This window comes from Electrona antarctica (assembly GCF_951216825.1).
Source record: "Electrona antarctica genome assembly, chromosome: 1".
In the NCBI taxonomy this organism is placed as follows: Eukaryota; Metazoa; Chordata; class Actinopteri; order Myctophiformes; family Myctophidae; genus Electrona; species Electrona antarctica.
The window spans coordinates 32,343,927-32,363,423 of NC_136806.1; the positions used below are offsets into that span (position 1 = coordinate 32,343,927).

The window sequence follows — 19,497 nt, forward strand, 5'->3', positions numbered from 1 at the left end:
TCTTTTCGCAAAAAGGGTGAAGTGTCCCTTTAAGTGTATTTATGACAAATGATTTTCCGCACACGTTTTTTTTTAAAATATCCGTTACTGTTAAAGGAATATGGTGCAATCAGAATCATGATTATCACCATTATGTAAAATAAAAAGCATTTTCACATTGCGGTTATAAAAACTAAAGCCAGAATGGGTTGGAATATCTTGAATGAGACTGTTCTCTACCAGAACTGTGTGATGAAGATTAATAGCGAGTCTCTATCTTAAAACTATAAAAGGTGTGCTCTGTATGTACAGTATATGTTCATCTCTGTCAGGATGTACTGTATGCCTTAATAATAACAATAGTGATGTAGGCTGGTAAATCTTTGCCTACAGCCATTACCAGAAACAGTAGGCTATACTGTTTTTCAAATCCAGCATCAGAAACTCAACAGTACATGTGTGTGATTTCAAGATGGCATGAGGCTATATTATGTTTGGTGCAGGCTTTGCAGAGCTTTGGCATCCTAAACTCTGTAAAAGAGGCTAAAAACTGACCAAAAGCAGGTGTTAACCCATTTAAGCCTGACATTGCAATTAAAAAGGTCTTCTGAAAGAAATAGCAGACCTACAAGCTCTGAGCTTGTAGATCTGCTATTTTTCAATAGCTAAATTATAACATAATGCTTAGTTAAAACACCAAAAGGGGTTCCCGCCCAAAATGGGTTAATTTAGCGTCGGCTTGTACCAGCAAACTTGGATGTCTGCAATTGGCTAGTTCCATTAGCCAAAAGGACAGGAGCATTGCCTAGTGGGATGATTATCCCATAGCCATGAGGGACAATTTTGTCTGCACTTGAGCAAGGCACCAGTAAAATAATTTATACTGACCCGTTTTAAATGTGAATGTTTGGAACTAAACCAATGACAGACAATCTAAAAACAAGTAAAACGGCCGTCAATCCTCTGCAGGAATAAAAAATAAAACATGGTTAAATGGGGTCACAGCCATGGACATATAAAGGTATTCTGGCTCTGGGGCGTCTGTATCTCAACGGAAGGCAACGGGAGGCGATGGCGATCATTATGGCGATGCGTGATTGCATTGGCAAGCTTTCCCGAGATTCCTTGCGAAGTATAGCGGAAGCAAAACGGAAGAACGGAAGGGTCGTCCTGTAGGCCAATCAGAGGCCTTCAAGATTCCGCTTGACTTCCTCCTCCCGTTGGAGACAGGTCGCTCCAAGGAACTGCAGCAGCCAATGAGGCATCTATACTGTATATGTTTATTAATATCTATGGTCACAGCCACTTTGGTCGATGCCGAGGGAACACTTTGCATCTTTGTCATCAACTATAGTCCATGTTCATTTTCTTTTATCACTGGGTTCCAGAATCCTTAGGTAAAATTATCAAGACAGATGTTGGATCAGCACCTGGCAGACATGGGAAGAAAAAGAATGGCCTTCTGACCCGGTCCGGTCTTGTTCCCCAGCTTGTACTGGCCAGTCCGTTTCAGTGCCACGTACATGTCCGGATACTTCCTGGAGCGGTACGTGTTGTAGTTGTTGCTCTCGAGTCGCTCCAGGAAGTAGCAGTCGTCCGTCACACGTCTCTGAAGGAGAGAGAGAGAGAGAGACTGTTTTTGATTTTGACGGCACATTTTGATTTTTGTTTTTAGTCATGGTCTTTTGATTAGTTTTCATTTAGTTTTAGTCACATTTTTTCAGCTGGAATGTTTTAGTTTTAGTCGACTAAATATCAGAAGATATTAGTCGACTAAATCTACAGTTGATTTAGTCGACTAAAATGTATTTTGGCGGGCCTTGATGCCGTCATAATGGCTGATTTTACTCTTGCTGACAATGTCAGATCTACGAGCTTGAACATCTGCTACTTTCAGCATGCAACCAAGTGTAAAATGACTTATAATGGATCTCTTGTCCACTAGTGCCTTCCTAACATTTTTGTCTAGTTTTTATTTGTTGATGAAATTGTCAATATATTTAGTCTTTTAGTCATCATAGCTTAGTTTTCATTTTGTTTCCATTTCGATTTCGACAGCGAAAAAAGGTAGTCGACGAACATTTTTCGTCATAGTCGACAAAATCAACACTGGAGAGACATTGATCAAAGCATAATGTAGGGCATTACTTCAGATTGAGCAGCTATTTGAAAGCGTGTTTTAGTTACAGTGCTGTGATACACAGGCTATAAAAATACATATACAGAAATGTCAACTTGCTGCTTGTGAAATTTGTATGTATCATATAAAACAATGCAATACTGTATGTATGGCTGTGCTCCTGAATTCATAAAAGCATGTACAGTACTGTGGGAACTTGTGGCCGGTCACAGTCGCTGTGCATTTCACATATATATATGACTTCCCTTCTTCCCCTTTCAAATGAAGTCTGCTCCTGCTACGGGACGTCTACATGAATACAACATACTGACATACAATCAAAATAAGCCATTTAATGTGGATGACATTAAGCAGAACGTATGTTGTTTTACGTACAGTGAGTGTATGTTGTTGGAAGATGGGGAAAGTTGGTCATGCTGACATTTCACTGACATTAATTTAGCTCATAAAACACCTCGGACCTCAATGCCACCATTGTTTCAAACTGGGGACTTCTGGGCAGACAGGATTCCCGTTCAATTTCCCTCGTCTTTCTGTGTTTCTTTTAAGGAAACCGTGTTTGCCCAGGGATATTATTACAACTGAGAAATGGAGGTTGAGAGATTTGGTTCTAATTGTTTTTCCTTTTCTTGAATATACAGACAGACTGCATCTATTGTAGTGGATATTCTAGGGCTAGGACCTGCGGTATTCAACCTGGCTGTATTCTAGGGCTAGGACCTGCGGTATTCAACCTGGCTGTATTCTCCAAATCAAAACCCATGAAAATGATCTCTCTGTTTCAGGCTGTTAACAGGCTACAAATAATTTATTACACACAAAAAAAGAGAGGCTCTTTCATGGGCAGGCAACCTGGTTGAATTAATCTGAAAGAGAAAATGCAAAATATTTGGCACACGGAGACGCCCGGTGAAGCCTTACGCCCGGAAATAGCTGATCTACAAGCTCACAGCGCTTATATACATACATTTGCATCATCATTTACATCTTATCTCTGGATATTGGAGTGAGTGAGGATAATTCTACTAGTGCAATAATGTCCCTATACAAAACAGAGAAATGTACATTCTGTCAAGGTGCTGAATGGACCATTTTCATGACCACTATTTCTGATGTAATTACAAAAACTGGTGAAAAGCAATTAGTTGTATTTTCACCATTCACTGCACCAGACTCAAAGCCAGCTAGCACATTCTGATGCTTTGATCAATTTCTTTGATTGAAACACTGTTGCAGGTCACAATATCTCAATACATTATTGCTTTTCCTCATTTCTCTGCATTTTAACTGCAACATTTAATATGCACACGTAAAAAAGAATACGAATAGTATGACGCTGACAACAGAAGATAATATTACCGTTGTCGGGCAGAAAACTACTATCTTTCTTTGTGTAAATGAATGCAGCGCTACTGTGTCGTTCAACAGTGTCACACAAAAGTAGTGAAAAATAGCCGACTTACAAGCTCACAACGCATAATAACACGACACATTGTGAGATTGTAGATCTGCTATTTTCACTACTTTTTAAACATTTTGAAAGTTAAAGTTCTGCATTTTTTTATAAATATTGACCCAATGAAAAGTATTAAAATAACTAAATAATAACTACATTGGATGGCTGGATGCATTGAAACACATCGGTCTTTTTCACATTTCCCAAAAAGTTATTGTTTCAGTTTCAGCCATACCAGGTTTGCCCCCGACAGCGATGGTATGTGATGTGTTTGCTCTCTTGGTGGCCATTTTGGTGGTCGTCGTTACTGCAGTAATTAGACAGCAGCAGGAAACACTCCTTGATGATTATAAGGAGTGTGACGCATTCTTTACAACCAGAAAACCACTTCAGTCAATGTGCACTGCACACATCCTCTCCAGGATAAAACGTCAAAGTCGTGTTGCATTCTCATTTTTTATTGACCCTTTACACGAGAAGCTCCCCCTTCACGCAACCCTATCTGGGTTTTGCTTCCAGAACACAACATGGTTGTGGCCGTCGCTCGCTGCCTGCTTTCTATAACGCATCGAGGTGACAGACATGCTGACAGACAGCCCATAGCATGCATGCAGAGCGCACCACGGGATGGTTATATATTTTATAATAAATTAGGCTACATAAACGCTGCTGCCGCCTATCGCAAGGCATTTTATGGTTCATGGTTTTACATTCACCATCGCTGATGAGCAGCGCTTTGTAGGCGAGGAGGGAGGCTTGTTCAGGAACTCCATATGGCTCTGCATCAATGTAATAAATATGCGCTGTGAGCCAACGTGAGCCATGATGTCATAAGTTTCGCGGATTCACCGTTTTGCCTGTTTACATGGAGAAGGGATAAAACGGCATTCTCAAAGATTTCCACTCTGGAAGGTGGTTTCACTTTGTTGCGTTTTCACCTCCTGAAAACACCGTTCTCGTCTAAAGGGACACTAGCAAACGATACTTTATTTTGCCGTTTTCTATGAACACCATTCTCGTGTAAAGACCACCTGAGACACTATAGCAGTGGTTCTCAAGGAGTAGTCTGGGGACCACCAGTGGTCCTTGTTGATGGGGTCCCAGGTGGTCCCCAGCTAAATGATGGATAGTTGGTATACTATAGATCTTTAACTCTTGAGAGAGTAACATGTTTCATTTTACACTCTCAAGAGTTAAATTATTGTTAAACATCTGCATTACATTAAGAAATCTACACAATTAGAGAATGCAGAATAATTGTTATTTTGATCAACGTTTGCCTGTTATCTCTCTTATGTGCTACGACAAGAGAGGTAACAGGCAAACGATCAAAATAACAATTATTCTACATTGTCTAATAAATGCAGCATGGTATTGTGGACAAAATCTCATCCAACGATAACAATATTCTAAGTCTTATGTCTGAGAGGCTAAATCTCATCAAATCTGTGGCTCAAATGCAGAATAAATAATGGACCTTGATATGAAAAGGATTGAAAACCACAGCACTATGGGCATCTTTATTACATGTATACTGTACTTCATCCAAACGCCCAAGGATATAGTTCAACAGGGACCACAACATTGGCTGGTATAAAAGCTCTGCTAAGTAGTCTTTCTTATAGGTTCGATGAATGATGACAGTAGTTAAGTAGCTTCGCCTGAGAGACCTTGTAGAATTCAACATTTCCTCTCTAGCCAGAACCACAGGGTGGATTCCTCTTTGGCAACCTGCTAAATGTTTGGTTTCCAAAACAATACAGACAAAAACTCTTTCAATTCAACCAGTTCAGCATGTGAACTTTCTTTAATGTGTTTAATGTCTTTAATGTTCGTGAAACCTGTCTTATACAGTACAAATCTAGCCACCCTAATGGAGAAGGCCGTACTTCGTTTATCCCATTTATCCAGATTCGACTCACTCACTCACACACACACACACACACACACACACACACACACACACACACACACACACACACACACACACACACACACACACACACACAATAAAACATAAAACCTAAAGTGTATATTATTAATATGTTTAATGTTTTATTATTCTACATTCTCATGTGTTATTTATAATAATTATTCAAATAAAAGTAACTCAAAATAATAAAATCACACCCGTGTGAAGTGAGGGGCGCTCTTATCATACATCATCTCATTCCGTCCAATCACAATTTGCGTCCTCACTTATCTTATCTCGTCTTCACTTTTATGCCCTCACTTTTATCTTCAATATGTACTTTGCTCAGCCAATCAAATCATCGCTATGGGGGTCACCAGCCAATCACAAGCCAATGTTTGTGTTCACACAAACCTGGAAAGCTGGGCATAGGAGGGGCTCAAAAATGATCCCCTGATCCATTAAAATTGGCTTAAAGGAGGATAGGCAGGCGGTTGGACCATGACTCAGCCATAACCATATACTACTAAGGAGTTCAAAGCAGCTACACCCAAATATGGAGTGTGTTGTCTAGGCATGTAACGATATATCGTATATCGATATATATCGATATTATATCCCGACGATATGTATCGATTTATTAAAAATTAATATCGATTTTCATTTTCATTCATTTTTTTAGGGGAGCTAGTGTGTGATATGAAATGTGAGCTGTAATCATATTCCATCATATTCACGTGCTTTTGGAGAGAAATGAGACAGACTCCATGCAGTCACTTTCAGTAGTATAGAGGCCTGCAGAGGGGAGCTGTATGTGTCTGACTGTGCCCCGGTGATGGTCGTTATTGATGCTCATTAATACATCAAGGAAGGCAATTATGTTTCTGCACTGTCAAATAGGTCTACATAAGATGCCATCAAAGAAAAGAAGAAATGTTAACTCGAGCTAGTTTTAAACATGAAAGCATGTTTACAGTTGTTGCACAGAAACTAAGTCATTTTACATGAAAAGTAATGCTACTTTTGCAATGTAGTTAAATCAAAATTGTGAAAAAAGCTTGGGGGGGAAGATAAATCATTAAAAAAAAGATTTTTCATTTGTCTGGAAAATAATTGTGTTGAAAATATCGTGAAAAATCGTATCGTGAACCTCATATCGTGATACGTATCGTATCGTGAGTTGAGTGTATCGTTACATGCCTAGTGTTGTCCCATGCGTCATCATGGTGTCCACAAACACATCAATCAGCTCCATATATGGTATGGGCACAAATATATATATATACACACACACATATACACATACACACACACACACACACGATGCAGATGGCCAAATGAGTCCGATCGGCGGTGCATGGTTGTCATGACAACGCAGAGCGTTTGTCAGGAACTAATTAGCCTAACACAACGTACAGTCAAAGGGTTTTATTCCTGTACAAATAAAAAATAATGAAAATAAATGATAAACTAATCAAATAAGCAAAGCAAGCAAGCAATTGACTACTAATAACAAGTAAGACGCGCGAACGCGGGAAGCGAACGCAGCTCGTAAATTGCAAAAACAACAATTAGAATAAAATACGTAATTTTGTAAGGTTTTTTTTAAGTTATTTTTTCTGTGTTTTTTAAGTTATTTTTTTAAGTGAAGTTTTTTTTTAAGTGAAGTTTTTTTTTAAGTGAAGTTTTTTTTCCTTTTAAAGTTTTTCCTTTTTAAGTTAAGTTTTTTTTTAAGTTAAGTTTTTTTTTAAGTTAAGTTTTTCCTTTTAAAGTTTTTCCTTTTTAAGTTGTTTTTTTAAGTTAAGTTTTTTTTTAAGTTAAGTTTTTTTTAAGTTCAGTTTTGTGTGTGTGCATGCGTGCGTGTGTTTTTTCCTTTTCAAGTTTTTCCTTTTTAAGTTTTTTCTTTAAGTTAATTTTTTTTTTAAGTTAAGTTTTTTTTAAGTTAAGTTTTGTGTGTGTGTGTGTGTGTGCGTGCGTGCGTGTCTGTGTGTGTGTGTGCGTGCATGTGTGTGTGTGTTTTTGTGTGTGATACAGCTTCGCCCTCTGGTGGTGGGCGGGTGGTGTTACAGCGTGACAGACAGACACACACACACACACAGACAGACAGACATGATCTGCTGGGTCTCATAGTAAATGCTCACTGCGTTCGCAATTATGACTGTCTATGTATTGTTTGGGGACAGGTCAATTTGTAAAAAGTGTACCCTTGAAGAAAATGTATGTACCCTGGTATAAAATGCCAAATGCTCTATGTAACTGGGGATAAAACTTACACCTGTGTGAAGTGAGCGGTGGAACCGTAGTGTGTGGGGGTCCCCGGGGGCAACATTCAGACCCCCAGGAACGCGCCCAGGGGGCTGGCCCGGTTCCGGCGAGCTTTCCCGCGTCCGAAACGGTCGAGAAATGACAGAGTTACAGTGTGGGGGTCCCCGGGGGATCTCCGGAACATCCGGATCTCCAGGAACATGGCCAGGTGGCCGGCCCGGTTCTGGCGAGCCTTCCCGCGTCCGAAACGGTGGAGAAAAGCTGCAAGTTGCAGCTTTCCGTGCTAGGACGCGTAGACATACATACATACATACATACATACATACATACATACATAGGGACACAGGGGCCCCCCGGAACATCATATCATTTGTTTGTTCAGTTCGTTTTTATATAATCTATATATTATATAATCTATATAATCAATGTGTTTTATATGCTTTTATAATTGAAAGCATTAATTTGTTTCAATTATAGTTCTATATACCTTTATTATGTGCTGTGGATTGGGGCTAATGTAGACCTAACTAGAAAAAGTGCCCTTCTGGGCACAGGTCTCCACCAGGAGGATAGGAGTGTGTGTGATGTTTGGCAAAATGTTTAGGAGTAACATAAACATGTTTTTTTGTTTATTTGTTTCTTGCAACAATTTTCTTCATTTTGTTGAGGAAATGCAGAGCCAGATCATTCATAGCATCTCTGAGGATAGAATTCTGGATGAGCAGTACAAAACGGGCTACTCCTGAAAACTTTGGAAGGCAATCAGTGTAGAATCTGAGAAATCCAACAGGCTCGTCTTGATCACATGACTACAGAGATCATGTGTACCGATTTGCGTGAGATTTGGATGAAATCTGTGCGACTAACATAAACAATGTGTTTTGCAGAAATCAGCCTCATGGTGGCGCTATAACCGGCATATGTGGAGGGATGCAGGGAAAATGTTTTTCCATGGCCTCTAGGCAGTGCGCATACATAAGTTGTCGATGCAGTTATAGGTAAAAACAGGAATTGGCCTGTTATAGCGCCACCGTGAGGCTGATTTGGGGAAAATATAGTGGCATGTCATCCTCGGCCTAGTGGAAATGTGCGTGCATAATTTCATGGAAATTGGACACTGTGTTTGTGGCATTTTGTTTGAAACGGACCAATCATCTGAGCTTTGGAAGCCAATCTTAGCCAATCAGGATGGAAGATGGGAAATTGTGCAGATCCGTGTTGATCACATGACTATGGAGATAGTGTATACCGAATTGTGTGATGTATGGATAAAATGTGTACGGGTTATCTACAGAAATGTGTTTTGCCTAAATCGGCCTCATGGTGGCGCTATAACAGGCCGTTGAGGATATTTGGGGCAGAGGTTCGTCGTTGGCATCCAGGGAGTGTGTATGCACAGTTTGGCATGGATCGGGCCAACGGTGGTGGAGATTAGCTGATAACGGACGGACGGAAGGACGGCCGGAAGGACGGACACACACACACACACACACACGGACGGAGTGCAAAACATACTCTCTCCCCATGCCTTCGGCCTGGTGGAGACAATTATTAACCCACAATATACTATATCAAAATGTATTCTATTTACTTGCATAATGGGGATACTTTTAGTGTTGTCATAATTATGCATTTACCTTGCAAACGTCACCTTTGTAATTGAATTAGTACATGAATCCATCAGCCACTGTTATTATCCAACTCTTTAGACTGCTTCAGACAGAACACTAGTCTACTTAGCAGGTTGGCATTCTGCGCCGATCAGCAGGTTTTGTTAGCGAGGTTAGTGAGGCTGCTAATTTGAAGTCTATATGCGAGGTCTCTTCTCAACTCTTAATGATAGTGTAGACGCTAGGTATATTTGACTTTTGTTGTAATGTATTCAATTCATTCATTCTTTCACATTCAAGTAGCCTTAACTGACCTATACTACAATATAGCCTAGGTCATTTAAGGCTACTTGAATATTTATTTTTCCTTTATTTACCCAGGGTAAATTTCAGCAACGCCCTGCACATAGAAACACACAGACAGACAAACACATTCAAACCTGGGAGCTGACCAGTACAACCACAGTCTTGTACCGTTGGCCACTAAGCAGCTCCACTGGAGCAGTTGGGGGTTCAGTGCCTTGCTCAAGTGTTGGGTGAGTGATGAACAATCATTTCCCGACCCAGATTTTTCCTGCCCGTCCAGGGAATCGAACCGGCAACCTTTCGGCAACAAGGGCGCTCCTCTAACCCTTAGGCCACCACTGCCCTATGTGGACAAATTAGCCATATGCATCTAGCCTACTTGTAGCCTACCGATACTACAGTATGTCTGCAAATCTGCACTCTATATAGCCTATATATATTTTTTGTTTTTATGCAGTTTTAGACTATTATTAATACACGCCGTGTCTGTGTGCTACACAATGACCAAGCATGTTCCACATGAGGTTCTAGAACATTACACCGTCGTGTCTGCACGTCAACGGGGACGTGGGGCTGGGCGCAAAGTCACCATTGTTATCATCACATAATTCATTGTGTTTGTTTATCTCTGCTCACGGGCACTCGGTGTAGTGGCAGACCAGCCGAGTGCACAACCAGGGAGGGAGGGAGGGAGCACTCCCCCGGAAGAATGACAAGGGAGCTTTGAACTGGCTGTGCTGTGGTACCGTGTGCAGTCAGTGGGTGTGCACTGTGCACACATTGCAACCCAAATCACGGGGCTGGCAACAGATAGCTGACTAAGCCTGAGCAGTGTTCATATCGTCGACTAAAACTATGAGAAAAAAAAATTGTTGGCTACCTTTTTTCACTGATGAAAACTAAGCTATGATGACTAAAACTATAAGACTAAATATATTGAGAATTTCGTCATCAAATAAAAACTAGACTACATTGTTAGGAAGGGACTAGTGGACAAGAGATCCAGTGTAAGTAATTTTACATTTGGTTGCATGCTTTAAAAAGCAGATCTACAAGCTCACAATGTGTTGCGGTGTGACGCGTTGTGAGCTTGTAGATCGGCTATTTTCAACAAGTGTAAAATCAGTCATTACGACGGCATCAAGGCCCGCCAAAATACATTTTAGTCGACTAAATCAACTGTAGATTTAGCCGACTAACCAAAACATCCCAGGTCACTAAAATGTGACAAAAACTAACTATTCAAAAGACTGACTAAAACTAAAATCGAAATTTGCTGTCAAAATCAACACTGTGCCTGAGCCTCTGCATCAAAGAAAAAGAAAAGTCTAGACTTGCTTCTCTCCCATGTAGTCTTTGAATTTGAAGTCTATTAATCACATGAGATAGGTTGATTTGATCAAAATCATTTTGGATGCAAGACCTCTTTTAATAGCCTTACATGAAGAAATATGTCCATTGGTCTCTTGTAATAAACGTATCTATGCAGCCTATAATATGCATAGTTATACAATGGTGTTTTTGTTTGATGTGTTAATTGGAAATCCACTGTTCCCATGTACGTGTCAACAGCCCCCCCTTACGTAATTAAAATGGCATCTCGGAGTGGCCACAGAAATCCACTGTCCCTATGCGTATGTCAACAGCCCCCCCTCCCCCCTTTTACGTAATTAAAATGCCATCCAGGAGTGGGACACACGTCTCGTGTGCACAACTCTTTCAATCATTCATCTGCGACTCATGGGAAAAAGGCACGAGACACATTTTGCACCCGGTTCAGATCAGCCTCTGGACTCTATAAAAGCTGCTTCGTGACTGGCTATCATCATCACAACAAGAAACACTGTCTCAACCGAGAGAGAGAACACCAGTTACTGAAAGCGAAAGAACTTTGAAAGAGCACTACTCAAAATGGACAAGTGTGACTGCAACAAATGTGAGTGTTTAAAAGAAGAAACTATTGTCTTATTGCTCTTGAATTGTAGCCAACTGGCTTTACATTTCTTGCTTTTTTTTACTTGAAATAACCTGTCGTCGTTTTCTGTGACTTGTAGCTGGAACCTGCAAGTGCGCTGGATCCTGCTCCTGCACTAACTGCTCCTGCACCTCATGCAAGAAAAGTAAGGCTTTATACTTCACACTTTGATTTTAAGTCTGGGATGAGATTTTAAGCTCCCGCCTCCAACTACTTGTGTGTTTAGCTATGGGTCTTTCTGTTTGTTCTTGGGGTTCGGATTCAAAACTGCAGTTTGAAATTGTGCATTCCATGATTAATTTGGTGCTTGCTGTAATTATTATTTTCCTAAATCCCACGATTTTGTAACCCATGTTTCACCCGGAGCCAATTGCCTAAGCTGTAATGCTGGGTGCTACTCTCCCACTGCCAACCTGGGGAGAGCACCAAACTGAGCTCATGCTTCCTTCAATGCATGAGGAATGAGCCTCTTATCATTTCTTATCACCTGATGGGACGGGACGTTATTCGTTATTCCAACCAGTTCCGTTCCCCTCCATCAGGCTGACCAGCGGCCCCTTGTGAGGGTACCTACCCTAGGGGACACGGGGAGAACATGCAAACTCCACACAGAAAGGCCCTTTCGCGAACCCTGCCTCGGGTATATAGTGTAATTGTTTTTAATGACCACGTGTAGCCTACGTGTACACATGCACAGGTGTGTTCACTCTGCCGGTCCACTAACTAGCCTAGTGGGTTCCCAAACGTTTTAGCCTGTGACCCATCTAGTGAAAATAGCGAATCTACAAGCTCACTTTGCGTTGCGTTGTGAGCTTGTAGATTTTCACTACTTCTTAAATATATTTTCTAATTTATGGAATTTCTTAGATTCGTCTTAATTCTTCATGAAATTTCTGGGGGGAAAAAAATCATTGAATTAAAAAGTAAATTCAATGATTGAAAGGTTTTGCTTTTTTGGGAATGTTTTTTGAAAATATTTTTGAAATAATACAATATGAAAGCAATAGAATACACCCGCACACTGTGTATTAGCTCTGTACATGAGTATTTTCTTATTTAATGAAGCAACGTTTCGGTCCCTCCGGACCTTCCTCAGGCAGAGGAACCGAAATAATATCTAAAAACCAAATGTAGGAAACAAAAACTAAGGGGACCCATACCATTGTGTCTGTGACCCACAAATGGGTCCCGACCCACTGTTTGGGAAACACTGAACTAGCCTATTCTGATTTAACCCCTTCCTCCCCCCTTGCAGGCTGCTGTCCATGCTGTCCCTCTGGATGTGCAAAGTGTGCGTCTGGGTGCGTGTGCGAGGGTGGCAAGAGCTGCAACACCGGCTGCTGTCCTAAGTGAGGTCGACCTGACCCGACCTGCATGACCCGACCTGGCGTGGTGTGTGTGTGTGTGTGTGTGTGAAGACAAGGAAATGGATGTGCATCACCTACTGACGCTGAGAATAGCGCCCCCTATTGCAGTTTACAATCGTCTGTGTGTTTTTGTACTTCATGTCAAATGTGATTAATAAAATTTAAAAAAATGCAATCTTGGAAAAGCTACCAAAAATTACTTGGACTCATACTCAATAATTATGGTAACTAACCAAACGGGCTGTTTGTTTTGAGTTGGATTTGACAGCCTACTTAAGAAAGTAATACTGCAAAAACATTTTATGAATTATTAACTGGGTTGGTGCACGTGTGTGTGTGTGTGTGTGTGTGTGTGTGTGTGTGTGTGTGTGTGTGTGTGTGTGTGTGTGTGTGTGTGTGTGTGTGTGTGTGTGTGTGTGTGTGTGTGTGAGTGTGAGTGTGTTTTTCCAACTATCAGCTAAATGCATATCAATGTGGGGGTCCTTGGCATGAAACAGTTTGAGAACCACTTCTCTAATCTCAAGACAATGTCTTTGCACACTAGCAACCAACCCAAGTCCAGTTCTACTGTGGGAGGGCAGCCCAGCAGCCTACTCACCGTTCCAAACAGTCTTCCATCTCTGTTCATGGCTAGATAGCGGTTAGCAGACATTCCTTTGATCACCAGCTCCCCCACCGAAGTTGCCTGGAGTTGAAGCTTTACTGAGGAAACAAATACATACATATTTATTTATTTTTTTGCACGTGCAATGGGCTTTGAATGTAAACAGTGGGGTGTTTTCATTCTGAAGGGATATACTTTGTCTCTTCAAGCCTTGATGCAAAGGAGGTACTGTGTGATCCCAAACTAAATCATGTTCGAGACGCAACTTATTGTTATCGTTACTTATTGTCGTATGTCTTATTGCCATTGATAATAATAATAATAATAATAATAATAATAATAATAATAATAATAATAATAATAATAATAATAATAATCATCATTATTTAGAGAGAACAAAGTTAGAAAGTGCTTTGACATCAAATCAGAGAAATAAGCACAAAAAAAAAAAAAACCTTTCTTGCCAGCTGACCACATGAAGCCAGACCAAGCGAAAGCACCGTTACTAGGAAACAGGGGCCTTGGTACGTTTTATGTCGCAATCAGGATGATTCCACTTAACGGTTCACAGAACATTAGGCATCTGTCTGTAGTTATGGTGCCTTGATGATGACTAAAGCCATTCATCAAGAGACATTCTTCCTTGAAAGGATGCATGTTATAAATCCTCTTTGTAGCAGGAGTAGTGGACCAGATTGTTTGCTGGGCATATAGGATGGCCCACAGCTATTGTGATGGAAGGATAGCTTTCCCTCCGATTGTTTCACGTCTCTGCTCAACCCATTTCCACAGAGCTTCTAAAGATGATACACAAAGCTTTATCACGGTGTCGATGGTGAGTTGCTTTAGCATCGTCCTCAGAAGGGGACTGGCAAGAAAGAAATGTCAGGGATTGATTACAATGTCGCAAGAAACAGAATATGTTCCTGCCAACTGTTATGAATCAACATTTCCCATCTGCCAAAGTTGGCTCAAATATGTTTTCCATATACAGTACAATAGGCAATTGTGAATGTGATACAGTGGACAACTGTAGTGATGAACTACTAAGCAACTTTGTGACTGAGTGATATGTTGCATGCTTAAAGGTTTGTATCATATCACACCTAGACAGTCTACAACTCTACACCACTGGTTCCCAAACTTTTTCATGTCAAGGACCCCCAAATCAGCACTAATTAGCCCTGCGGACCCCCATTTGAAGAGATATGCCAGGGACCCCCATAAGAGAAGATTTGTATGGCTCTAGCAGTGATGCTCAACCCATTTAATTTCAAGGACCCCCAGTTTGACATGCATTGGTCTACGGACGGGCCCCCATTTAATGGCATCATTTCCCCAATTTATATCGTAAAATCAATGTTATTTTGAGTTACAGACCCATAAGGGTCTATTTGGTTCCAAACTATATTTTAGCTGGTGACCTCCTAGAACTCCCTCAAGGACCCCTGGGGGCCCCTGGACCCCACTTTGTGAACCACTGCTCTACACTAGTTTAGCCAGCAGATTCTTGTTAGCCAGATACATTTTCAATTATTCATAATTTTCAAGTACGTTTCCTTGTCATGTTGACTCTTTTATGAGGTTGGACCTAATGTCAATACATAATTCTAAAAATAGAAGCCTTAAGGCCTAGGTATGTCCTCTCCTTGAACATATTATATTTTGGACAGCTGTTTGAGAGCACCTGTTTGAAATCGTATCTGATGCAATATGCTTGAAAGCTTGCTTTCCACAGAAAAATCCTATTTGCTTCCCCCAATCCCTCCTTTCCAGTTATGATGACAAAACTTAGGGGACATACTGTAGGTATAGAATATAATCAAAATGATACAGAGGCTCCCCAGGGATGTGTTTTCACTTTAACATATTGCAGTAACGGCTAGTTTTCACCAATCTATAATCTGCATATATATACACACATACATACACCATACCTTTTAACTTTTTATCTCACTGTTGGTGAAATGTGCAGTAGCCTATTGTACTTACTGCAGTGTAATAGTAGTTTAGCTACAGTAGTCGCATACTTTCATTGAATGTCTTAATTTTGGCTTAGCTGCGGGGCAGATGAGTGTGACTTTGAATGTTGATGACAATCTACGCTAAATACTGTATACATCATACACACTCACTGTCCACACTGCTGTGAGAGTAAAAATTATACTGAACTAAAAGTTATACTTTAGCTGCAGTGTTTGCCAATGGAGTACATAAAATGTAACTGAGTCGGAAAACAAGAAAGAAAAAGAAACGACGCCTTGTTGTGTGCCTTCAAGTGTTAATGGCACAGAAGGAGAAAGATGGGACTGGAAGCACTTACTGTGGGGGTCGTTCTTATCCCGGATTCCGTCCACTCGGCCGTCCGAGTGGATTCTGAGAAAGAAGCCTCCGTTCTTGCAGTACAGCCGCTTGGGATCCTTGAAGTTCCCCGGCGGAAAACATCCGCCGCCGTTGTCTTCAGGTGCGGTGGGAAGTGTGGTGATTTCTCCCGTGGCCATCTCCTCCTCTTTTTCCTGCAATCCCCACTACTAGGCTACTACAGCTGCTACTTTTCCTTCCCTCTATCGTGCAGGAGGGAGCCCCACGGTTGGCCTCCCACCTCCCACCGTCCTGTCTGCTTCCCTCCTCCTCCTCCTCCTCCCTCCTCCCCTTCCTCCTCTGAAAGCCCCACACAGACTTAACCCTGGGGGTCAAATAGTTTGCTTGAAAATCCTCCTCCCGGTCAACATGCCAGCTCCAAGAGCATATTGAGCAATGGCACTGTGGGACATCCGTAGGACTTTGGCAAGGGGTTCGCCCCTAGACGGAGCTGGGGCTGAAGTCTGCCATCTTTAGTTGCTATAATGTTCCAGTAGCAAACCCGGCGTGCAGTGGTTTCGCTGGAAGACTGACACATGTGGGTGCCCCCTCTCTTAGGTCTTCGCTTTTTTTGAACCAAAAATCCACAGCTGGCTTGGATCTGTGGAGGGCTCTCCCCTGTGGGCCTCAGTTCGCATGCGCCCATTGAAGACACACACACACACACACACACACACACACACACACACACACACACACACACACACACACACACACACACACACACACACACACACACACACACACACACACACACACACACACACACACACACACACACACACACACACACACACACACGCCCACTGACTCTTGCTCAGTGGACTCTAAATAAGAGGAGAAATGAGAGGAAGGTAAAAAAGGGGGGGCGTGAAAGTGGATCTGCGTCACCAGGAGTCTCAAGAAGGCCGACACCAGTGACGTCCAGCACAGCTAACGACAGCACGTGTTTCACTGACTCAGACACTGTTGTTCAATAGCAAGAAAACATTCTATAAATAACACCAGCGGCTGATTCACTCATTGCCATTTCCAACAATAAAAGACAATGTACAGTAGAATGGGCAAAAGCCGGAGAAGAAAAATGAATGAATTACTAATTGGCTATCCTCCGGTACTTCTCCAAGCCGTGTTGAGTTAGGGCTCAGCAGAGGAATCTCTCCGTGCAGTATTTGTTTATTAAGAGACCAGCAACTTGACCAGCCATTTGTCATAAATAGGCTCTGGTCTGGATGTATATAGCTGCACTCTACTACATCTGAGGTTCTGGATGTATATAGCTGCACTAGTCTCTACTACATCTGAGGTTCTGGATGTGTGCATGGTTCTGTGTACATGGTTCTGCATGTGTACATGGCTGCAGGCGACCACATCTGAAAGGCATGTTGGTTTAGTGTTGATTCTGCTGTACTCTTGGTTGAACTCACTCTGGTGAATGGCAGCACATGAGATGATACAGGGAACTCTAATGCACTCGGTCCCGCAGTGTAATACAGCATATACAGTACAGTATGTATGCTTTGAGACTATTTATTTTACAGCTCAATCTCTACCTAGACTAGCTGGGCCAGGGCCACATTATATGATTCAGTGACAGCAGCACCAGGGATGAAATTGTACTTTCTCTCTCCTCTCTCACTCTTTATATATATAGATATTTCAATCTATTCAAATCCAACGTGAAGTGGCCTCATCCATTGTTTTTGTATAAGCTGCAATCCAAATCATGTTCTGTATAAAACAGACAGACAGAGAGGGAAAACAATTGTACACAGAGGGCTCTATTTTTGTACATGCTAAACCCCTTATACCTAAATTTCTTTGACTTTTTTTTGTATTATTTTGAAAAACATTTTTGAATAGTTAAAAAGGCCAATCTGCAAAAATGTTTAGGGATAAGGGGTTTAGCATGGACGAAAATAGAGCCCTTAGTCTGAACTCTTTACATGTGTCACCAGTTGAGCCATGCCAGTTTCCTTCTCAATGTTTTGTTTAAATTGGTCATACCCCCACCCATATATATGGCTGAACAACCTGACACTCCATCTAAACGACTGAACCGACTGAACCCTGATGAAACCATCCGTGTGATTATAAAACAGGATGTAGCCTACTAGAATTTCGCGGGCCTTCGGCCCGCTCATCCTCGCGCCATGCGATGCGTCGCAAATGGGAAGAAGGCAATGGCAAGCCATGATGTTTGAATTTATGCATTTGCTTGGAAAGCGCAAATTTGCCAAGCTGGCTGAGTGGCCCTGTGTGGTTTTGTGTATTTGCGTCTGAAAGTGAGCATGGCAAGGCGCAGGAACAGTATACTGTACTGTACTGTGCTGTACTGTAAGTCTTTGTACTGTACTGTACTCATGTGTACTGTACTGTACTGTTCTCTGTGCTGTTGTATTAGTGTTGTTTTTTATTATTATTATTATTATTATTACATGGATTAATATTCTGATGTACTGTACTGTACTGTTCTCTGTACTGTTGATATTATAGTTATTAGTGTTGTGTTATTATTTCTTATTATTATTATTAGTATTATTACATGGATTAATATTATGATGTGAGCTTTGTTTCTGTACTGTACTGTACTCATGTGTACTGTGCTGTTCTCTGTATTGTTGATATTATTGTTGTTATTAGTAGTGTTATTGATTATTGTTATTATGATTGAAAGAGAGCATGGCAAGGCGCAGGAACAGTATACTGTACTGTACTGTACTCATGTGTACTGTACTGTACTGTTCTCTGTACTGTTATTAGTGTTGTGTTGTTATTTATTATTATTATTATTATTACATGGATTAATATTCTGATGTACTGTACTGTACTGTTGTCTGTACTGTTGATATTATAGTTATTAGTGTTGTGTTATTATTTGTTATTATTATTATTATTGGATATGGATTAATATGCTGATGTGAGGTTTGTTTCTGTACTGTACTGTACTGTACTCATGTGTACTGTACTGTTCTCTGTACTGTTGTTATGATTAGTGTGTTGTTGTAATTGTGTGTTATTATTATTATTAGCGTTTTGTGGCGTGTGTGTGTGTGCCATTTCAGCTGCATCGCGAGGCGATCCAAATTCCCCCCCCCCCCCCCCCCCCCCCCCCCCGCGCACGCACGCACGCACACACCACACACACACACACACGTGTCTGCAGTGACACTGCGTTGTACACAGCTGTTGTATTTCATCCGTACTGACTGGCAGAGGCAGTGCTTAACACTGGACGCAAATCATCCAGTGTTAAGCAGTCATCCAGGATTCATAGAACCATAGTTACATACGTAACTTACGTTTTGTGTTGCATGGCGTTGTTGCAGCGTCTGCGTGTAGTGTTGGCGTTGTTGTTGTTATCCATATATGCGCCTCGGTTCGGCCCGATTGTACCACGTCAGGTGTCGATGCGGTCGTGGTTGCATGATTGTAACGTTGTATGTATGTAATCGCGGCGCTCTCCATCCAAGTTAGAATCAGTGTAGAACCTGTGTTGTTGTTGTTGTTCTTCTTCTTCTA

General features: G+C 41.3%; 1 protein-coding gene across 1 annotated transcript; it reads right to left on the reverse strand.

Moving 5' to 3' along the window:
• Positions 1-55: 55 nt before the first annotated feature.
• On the reverse strand, positions 56-16,229 carry fgf2 (fibroblast growth factor 2). The gene is made up of 3 exons (XM_079504561.1): positions 15,938-16,229; positions 13,609-13,712; positions 56-1,588 (listed from the first exon to the last, which is right to left on the reverse strand). Exons 1-3 carry the CDS (start codon positions 16,113-16,115, stop codon positions 1,403-1,405), a joined length of 468 nt encoding a protein of 155 aa, XP_079360687.1. The 5' UTR covers positions 16,116-16,229; the 3' UTR covers positions 56-1,402.
• Positions 16,230-19,497: the final 3,268 nt, after the last annotated feature.